Here is a 9,440-nt window from a genome sequence, read left to right as displayed (position 1 = left end):
AATGCCCTCCCCTAAAACAAAAAAGCAAGTTCAAAGCCTCAATGGGAAGTTAGCCGCATTGACGCGATTCCTGTCCAAGGCCGCCGAAAGATCACTCCCGTTCTTTCACACCTTGAAGGATTGCGCTAAGAAGTCAGACTTTAAGTGGACTGACGAGGCAGAAAAGGCGTTCCAGGAGATGAAAGCACTCCTCAAAGATTTCCCAACGCTAACAGCGCCGATCGCAGGCGAAACCCTGATACTTTACCTCGCAGTATCTACGGAGGCTGTTAGTTTCGTTTTAGTTGTTGAACGAGGGGGCGCCTAAATGCCAATTTACTTCGTCAGCAAAGCGCTATCAGGAAGTGAACTGAATTATCGCCCCATCGAAAAACTTGTGTACGCGCTCGTTGTCACCGCCCGACGTCTGCGCAGATATTTCCAAGCACATCCGATAACGGTGCTCACCGATCAGCCTATTCGACAGCTACTCTATAAGCCCGAGATATCAGGCAGGCTGACCAAATGGGCAATAGTGCTAGGTAAGCATGAAATCTCATATTGCACAAGAAGCGCTATTAAGGGGCAGGTGATGGCCGATTATTTAGCTGAAACGGCCACTGATATGCCAGCGATAGACGACCCTGAACAGCTTCCCGCGCCCCCACTCGAACTATGGGAGCTCTATACCGACGGCGCAGAAAGCTCCGAGGGCGCTGGCGCAGGATTAATTCTTACAGGCCCGCATCAGGAAGAGCATACATACGCGCTACGATTTAACTTTAAGGTGACAAACAACGAGGCAGAGTATGAGGCACTGTTAGCAGGAATGCGCATAGCTCGAGAGCTAGGAATAAAGAAGCTGTAAGCCTACATGGATTCACATCTAGTTGCCAATCAGATAAACGGCACCTTTGAAGCCAATGACAAATCCATACAATCATACCTGGCCTTGGTTCATTCTCTAGCCGACACGTTCGTCGACTTCCAGATCAGCCAAATTCCCAGGAGCCAGAACAAGCAGGCGGATGTACTCAGTAAACTGGCGGCACTTACCTTCAATCACCTGGAAAAGAAAATATTAGTAGAGCAAGTCTTCATGAAGTCCACATAGCCAGAAACTACAATCGTATCTATCGAATAAGAAGAAGCGACTTGGATGACAGATATCATATAATTCCTGCGAACCGGATCCTTACCCGACGGAGAGAAGGAAGCTATGAAGATCAGGGTGAAGGCACCAAACTACGAGTTGCGAGGAGAAATTCTATATCAAAAGTCTTATTTAGGCGCATCCCTGCACTGCATAGGACCAAAAGAGGCTGCTACGATCATCAATGAGGTTCACAAAGGATCCTGCGGGTTGCATTCCGGGTGGAGGACAGCCACCGAGAAGATTAAGCGACTAGGATATTATTGGCCTAGAATGTACGCTGACACAGCTGAAAGGATTAGAGTTTGCCAGGATTGTCAGTTACACATGCCCGTCACCAGAGCGCCTCAGCATCCCATGATACCTATCGTATCACCATGGCCATTTTGCAAGTGGGCTATCGATATAGTGGGACCTTTTTCAAAGGGCGCTGGAAATGCTGAATACCTAGTGGTGGCTATCGACTTCTTCACCAAGTGGGTGGAAGAAAAGCCATTGCGCACTATTACCAGTAAGCAAGTTAGAGATTTCTTCTGGGAAAGCATCGTGTGCAGGTTCGGCGTACCTAATGAGATTGTTAGCGATAATGGTACGCAATTTGAAGGTAACCCCTTCCGCAGCTGGTGTCAAGATTTGAATATTAAACAACGCTTCACTTCCGTTGCGCACCCTTAGGCCAACGATCAATGTGAGGTCACAAACAGAGACATTGTGCACGCCATCAAAGCAAGATTGGGGATGAAGCACAGCGGATGGGTGGATGAGTTACCAAAAGTCCTATGGGAACACAGAACGACGCACAAGAATAGCACAGGAGAGACACCGTTCAGTCTGGTATACGGTTCGGAGGCAGTAATCCCATCGGAGATAACAGTTCCGACAGAAAGAATTTTATCATACAGCGAAGGCGAGAATGACGAAAGATTGCGCACCAATCTAAACTATGCGAAGGAGCGCAGGGATATGGCAGCAATCCGAGAAGCCATCAACAAGCAGTGCATTGCAAAATATTACGACAAGCACGTAAGGGCAAGAACGTACAAGGTAGGAGACCTTGTGTGGCGCGACAACCAAATAAGCATGGCCCAAAACACTGGAAAGTTAGGGCCAAACTGGGAAGGACCTTACAGGGTCGTTGGGATCAGTAACACTGGAACTTACAAACTGGCAGAACTTAAGGGAAATCCAATCAAGCAGACCTGGCATGCTACCGCGCTTAAAAAATGCTACATGTAATATAGAAAATAGGAGACTTGATCAATCACATACTTTGTCTAGACTTGCATGTAATTACTAAACAACGAACCTTTGTAGGTCGAACGTGTACTGCGCTATTGTAAACTCATTTTTTGATTATGTTAAAGCATTAAGTCATTTTCAGTTATGATTTCATGTGCCTCTTGGAGCTGAATAGCTTTATGATTTGAACTGCACGCGCACAGTAAAATACTACCGCATTCCTGCCTACTTAAGGGATGACTTTCCCTAGCTCCTGCGCGGCAGAAGTCTGTTTGGCGATAGACTAGGCTTATTACCGGAGAGCGACGGTCATTGGGTTGACCTAGTTCCACCCGAGCAGACCTAGGGATCTGCAAGTCATGACTATAAACAAAAAAGTGTTGGTCGCGCTTGATGACTCTTCGACGCAATTACAGGCGCGCAACCAAAGTGTGTGTTGAGTGCACATCAGCATACATGAAGGTTAGAGACGACACTCCAAGAGTATAAAATAACAATAAGTACCAAGTAATGAAACAAGAATACAAAAAGTAAGCCCATCACAAGCTTACATTGCGGTAATACATTTTCCATTTATTGCGAAAAAATACACTTGATATAAAATGTTACACGCATCGTGACGCATCATGATATTACAAAGCAAAATTACAACTTAAAATCTATCAACTCTCTCAACAAAACTCGCGGATTGCGCAACAACTCCTCAAGCCGGGGAATGGGGATATGACGTAGCGCTCCGCAAGCCTCCCTAGCAATTTTTCGCGCTCCAGGAATAAGGCAGTCTCGAACAGCCTTGGGAAGAATAGTGGGCACCTGAATGTGTTCCTTTATGATATCCCAAAAGTGAAGGCGCTCGACGTCCTGTATAGCTTTTAAAGCATTATCGTACCGATCATTCATGACAGTGCTATTCAAAGCATGATCCACTATACGAGGTAGACATGCCTTCAACACTTCAAACTCGTGAGCGGACGACCTTGCTCGCTGCTCTGATTCGGCGCATTGAGCACGTAGCATGCGAATGGTCTCCTCATGATCGTTATTCTGAAGCTTAGCGCGATCCAATTGCGCTTGAATCTTATTGTTTGCTTGCTATGCCTTGTCAAGCCTGGTACAGAGATGCATTATGGTATCCCTCATCACGCCGAATTCATCATCGGAAGACTCGTTGCTCGGCCTGGGACTTTGGACCTTCTTACCTTTACAAGAACCCTCAGAGTTTGAGCACTGCCTCTCTACAGAAGAATCACTGTCAATCCGAATGGGAGACGGATGAGGCCTATCCGCACTCCCTCTCACGCTACCACCATGCCCATCATCTGTATCATAATAATAACAATTAAAGTAATGCCGAAGTAAAATTATAATAAGTAACAAAGGAAATGTGCAGCATACCAGTACGAGCGCGCTTTGAGATGGAAGGAGCAGCAGATCTTTTGCGCCTCTTCGGAGCAGACACGTCATGAGGAAGAGGAACGAGTTTCCCGCGAGGACATCGCTTGGGCAAGTCAGCATATTGCGCCGCAACCTTCTTCTTCTTCTTCTTCTTCTTGCGCGAAGGGCCAGAAGTAGAAGCTGCAGCGACGGGGCCCTTTATAGAAAAACCTTTCGCTAAAGGCATGCGATCCACCACTACAGAAGTAGAAGAAGAGAACTCGAGGTACTCGGAGAAGGAAATTGCTGTCAACAAAGGGTAGGAGCATTAAGGAGGATGAAGAATAAAAGAAGGTAAAAAGCTTTGCGTACCTTGTAGATGACGACTGAAGTAAGGATAGTAGTTCGGATATGGCCAATGTTTGGATATCCCTCCAGCATACAATACATTATTGCTATACGCATGTAAGGAGAGCGCGCGACCTACACACTTATCCAACATCGAACTCTCGCTTGAACTTAAAGGTGGCGCCATGTTTAAACTATCGTCAAAACCGTATTGCCAAGCACTCACATTTGAGAACTCTAACGGAATGAAGGTGTCATCCACGAAGAAGTAACGCTCTTTCCATTCGCGTGGATTCTCCTCCAATGGCTCGCCGGTAAAGCGAACATTGTCACGAAAGGAGAACCAACCCATATCAAGCCGCTCAAATGAAAAAATGTTCTTGAACAAATTCACCATAGGAATAAAGTCGTGCGCCCTGCACCACATCTGAAAAACAACAAGACGGCAGGCGCTTTCAGGATCCAACTGACCCACGCCAATGTTAAAATGGGAAAGTACGTGCAAGATGAAATTCGTAGGCGGAATGCGCATATTCCACCGCTCGAAAACCGCACTATAAAATGCCACCTTTCCGCTAGGAGCGCGGTTGGCCCGGTCCAAACGACCAGGAACGTCAGGCGATAGAGATCTCATAGGAGGATAGCGCTTGGAGATATGCGCTACATATTCGGCGGTGATGGATGAAGGAATAGAACCAACGTTAGAAAAGTCAGCGCGATAAGCCATGATGGAGAGAGAAGAAAGTGGAAAGTAAAAAATGAATGAAGAAAGTTCTATTTATAGGAGGAGGAGAGATAGCCATAATAGATCTTGACCGTACACGTATCAGACGACAATTAAAGAAGAGAATTTAATGCAACGTGACGGGTGATGTGATGGCTGTCACATAACACCTGTCATGGAATTAGAAACAGTTGAGTTCGACACCATGCGCAATGCTTGTGCATAATATCGAACTGGGGGGACTTAATGATACGCATACCCGATTGGCTCGTGTTGCGCTCACACTTGCACCATGTACATATCCAGCGCACTATAGCACTACTGGCGCAAGTAAATGTGCGCTAAGGGCGCCAACTTGATGATGGCGCGCTAGAAAAAGATGATGTATCATGTACTTATCAAGGTCTCTGTACAAAGGGCCGACAGGTAACATAAAAGGTAATAGTACTGTTCCCTGGTCCCCTCCACGAAGTTACCAGGCAATGCAGACAAAAAGCAACGTAGAATACGTGGCTCCAATGAATGGACAGCACTGTAGCTATAAATAACGGACTCGAATCACAAGGCAAGGGACTGGTTCTTTTGGAAATTACACACATACTATTTTTAGCATATTCGTACGGATCAGTCGCGCTGTCTGTACATCGCCCTCTCTCTCACCCGCGCTACCGGGCTTATAGCCTTACACTAGACATTCTTGATATACAGGTAACGTTCAATGAACATAAATCCTACCACCTAGTGCGAGCTATCGATGACCGGACTACCCGCCCATGGTGGGTCTACGTTTAACCACCCCTGTTGAGATCATCATCTCGCAAGGGGTTATTCACGGTAGTCCGGACTGGAGAGTTAAACTCAATTGACCCTTAAATCCCCTCTTAATGATGTCAAGCATGGACCGAACCCGGCCCGATCATTCTATGCTTGATCAGCTTCGAACAGTAACTTTATAATGCGAGAGTTATGCTGGGGAGAAGCTCGCGATCACGAGAATGTACCTGGGCGGCCAGAATTTTCTAGAAACAAATTTTATTGTTTGTTAAGTTATTTTCTTGTTGGTTTTTCCTATAAAAGGATCCTATTGTAACCCATACATGTATGTACAAATTTTATCAATAAAATCTCTCTAGTTTGTTTTGTGGATTAAAGTAATCAAACTTTGATTACATATAACAACGTCAATTATCGCGTTCTTAATTTTCTCATTATTGTCTTCTTTTATGTTTTGTGAGTTGAGTAATTTTCTGAAATTTCTCATATTGTTGCGTCATAAAAACCTTACAGTAATTGTTATATTTCTTTTGGTGTAAATGGACATGTATGTACTTGAATTTTCATAATGGAAGATGACATGGTTGTTGCTTGCTAATTTATTGGGTATTTAAGCTGATAAGTGTGAGTTAAACTGAAAAATATGGCTCACAAAGTCAGAATATAGGTGATTTTATTTAAACACAAAATTTGTTAAATTATTCTATTATTGGAAGTCAAAGTTATACTGTGCCATGTTTATTTGATGATAAGTCAATATATATATATATATATATATATATATATATATATATATATATATATATATATATATATATATATATATATATATATATATATATATATATATATATATATATATATATATATATATATATATTTTTGAAAAGCAATCATATATTAAAACCACAAAATGATCATGTACAATAGGTTTGCCTTTTTGTTAGGCAATCACACATAAACGCAACAGGGATGCCAAGTTGGCATCGAAATTTACAATGCGCGCATACTATATTATACTAGCAAACTATATGGATTATGAAACCAACAATGCCAATCAATCATCTTTCCCTTGAACCTCTTCGCAATCCATTCAAAACTTTTAGAATTAATTTCACTTAACACGCAAGGAGCATTCCACCTTTTTTTTTAAATCGTTTGGTTCCGATTCTTCGATTTGAGATAGCATGAGGTCCAAATGATTCCTTGCCAAATATGTTTGACCGAGTCCGATAGTGAGGTACCCGGCATACCTAGGAAGAGATCATCAAGGCTCTGTATAGAAGTATTGGAAAAACCGCACCAATTGAATACTTTCTTCCAAACAACAAGGACTTTTTTACAATCAAGAAGGGAATGATCTATTGTCTCGATAGCATCGTCACAAAGTGGACAAAGTACTGAGTGTAGATCTATCCCTCATTTATCTAGCTACACACGCATCGGTATACGCCGCCTTCTCGCCTTCCAAATAAAAACCTCAACCTCTTTTGGAACCAACTAATTTCTGATTGTTTCCTCCGCATTGCTACCTACACTTAATGTACTCGTGATTAACGGCTTTGAGAAACATCTAGTCGTGAATTGCCCGCTATTATTCAAGGTCCACTTCTAGCTGTCCCGCGAACTCGTATCCAAGAAAACAGAAGCTAATAACTCGGACAATGACTGTAATTCCCCAAGCAGCTCTACCCGACGGGTCCCTAGTCTAATACCAGTTTGCCACAAACTTTGAACCATCCCAAATCAGTCTATCATTGACGTTACACAACTGGTCAGAATCGAGTCTCGCAAGCCTCCTGAATCTGTTTTTTAATGGAACATCTCCAAACAACATATCCCCCCAAAAAGATGTGGCTGCCCCATCCCCGATCTTCCTAACAAATGAGTCTCGAAATTGCACACCAAGAGAGTCAATGAAATAACCTATGTCAATAATGTTAGTCCACACGGTCTTGCGTGACCGACTAGAGTGATTTGCATCACCAAGTAAGCCACCCGAAGACCCGTAAATGCTAGAGATGACCCTAACCCATAAGGAGTTAGTTTCGATTTAAAACCTCCACCACCACTTGCCGATTAAGGCCAAATTAGAACAATAAAGAGAACCCAAATTTAAAACCCCAACCCGTATGGTAAAAGTGTATATTCCCATTTAACCCAAGAAATAGATTTTTTACCCTACCCGCCCCAAAAAATTGAATGCCTTACACTCTCGAGATTTTTAATCACACATGGTGGAGCGCGGAAGAGCGAGAAAAAGTACAACGAAAGACTATTCAAAACCGATTTTACAAGTGTCAAACGTCCACCATATGAAATCGATCGTGCTTTCCAATCCGAAAGGCGTTTCTCAATTTTATCCACCACCTGTTTCTAACCCTCCAATTTGTTCATCATACCACCAACCGGCAATCCAAGATATGTGAATGGGAAAGAACCTACCTTACAATTGAACTTACTTGCCATGGCCTCAACGATGCTTTTTTCGATTCCTACACCATTGAGGATACTTGTATGGTAGTTCACTTTTAGACTCGAAGTAAGTCCAAAACATTTGCGAATCATCATAAGGTTTCTAAGATTATTCTCATTCCATTTCCCGAAAAATATAGTTTCGTCCGTATATTGCAAATGGGATATCGGGATACAATTTTGACTAATTTCCACACCGTCGAATAATTTGTTGTGTACAGACATTTTAGTTAACACATTTAATCCATCCACCGCGAGGATGAAAAGAAAGGTTGATAACGGATCCCCTTGGCGTACCCCACGTTCAAGCTTGAATTCATTTATCGGTGATCCATTAACGAGAACCGAGATAGACGCCGAGTTAAGACACGAATGCACCCACTTCCTCCACCTTTCTCCGAACCCCATAATCTTCATGATCTCAAGCAAGAAATCCCAACTAAGACTATCAAAAGTCTTTTCAAAATTGATTTTAAATATGAGGCTCTTGCGGTGATTTTGTTTTAGGAAATCAAGTGTCTCATTTACTATTAGAGCCCCGTCTAATATGTATCTACCCTTTATAAGTGCGCTTTGCTCGAAGCCCACGAGGTTTGGTATAACTTTTCTGAGTCGGTTCGAAAGGATCTTTGCCACAATTTTATAAAAGCTACCGATCAAGCTAATGGCGCGGTAGTCGTTAAGGCTAATAGGTTCCATCTTCTTCAGCACAAGGGTGATGAAAGACGCGTTACACCCCTTTGATATGGTACCCAATTCCCAAAACGAATTGATGGCAGCAACGAGGTCATCTTTGACAACATTCCAGAACTTCTTATAGAACCCGAGATTAAAACCATCCGGCCTGGGGGCTTTTGAGATACCGCAATCTTTAATGGCTTCCCAAATTTCTTCTTCTGAAAAACATACCTCGAGCTCATGGTCCTGATTAGGTGACAAACAGCCCAGATTCGGCCCAACAGATTGGCCAGGCCCATTATCGAAAAGAAAGACAGGCCTGTTGCAACTCCTGTTCGTGAATAACCTATTGAAGTGTTCGAATATTGAAGCTTTGACAACCGCCGGGTCTTCATTCCATACCCCGTTGATATTTAACCCTCTAATATTACATTTATTGTACTTTCTATGAATAGAGGAATGGAAAAATTTGGTATTCTCGTCACCCTCTAAAACCAAACGGATATGAGCTTTTTGCTTTAGCATATTCGATTTGGATTTCTCTTTTGCTAACCATTTCCTTCGGGTGTCCAACCATTGCTCTCTATCTTTATCATTTAGCCCCCCATTTTCTGCTTTGCTTTCCCACAAATCAACTTCATCTTTAAGACATTTAATCTCGATATCAAGCTTCCCAAACTAACTTCTACTCCATAA

At 42.9% G+C, this 9,440-nt stretch overlaps 1 protein-coding gene across 1 annotated transcript; it reads left to right on the top strand.

Moving 5' to 3' along the window:
• The first annotated feature begins 307 nt into the window (after positions 1–307).
• On the top strand, positions 308–847 carry LOC139863914 (uncharacterized). The gene has a single exon (XM_071852515.1). It carries the CDS (start codon positions 308–310, stop codon positions 845–847), a length of 540 nt encoding a protein of 179 aa, XP_071708616.1.
• The last annotated feature ends 8,593 nt before the right edge of the window (positions 848–9,440 follow it).

This window comes from Rutidosis leptorrhynchoides, chromosome 8 (assembly GCF_046630445.1).
Source record: "Rutidosis leptorrhynchoides isolate AG116_Rl617_1_P2 chromosome 8, CSIRO_AGI_Rlap_v1, whole genome shotgun sequence".
NCBI lineage: Eukaryota > Viridiplantae > Streptophyta > Magnoliopsida > Asterales > Asteraceae > Rutidosis > Rutidosis leptorrhynchoides.
Note: the sequence above shows the minus strand (reverse complement) of the source record. Positions and strands in the feature narration are given on the sequence as shown.

Bases quoted from the DNA above. Each gene is read 5' to 3' on its own strand.
- LOC139863914 (XM_071852515.1), top strand. From the start codon at position 308: ATGCCAATTTACTTCGTCAGCAAAGCGCTATCAGGAAGTGAACTGAAT.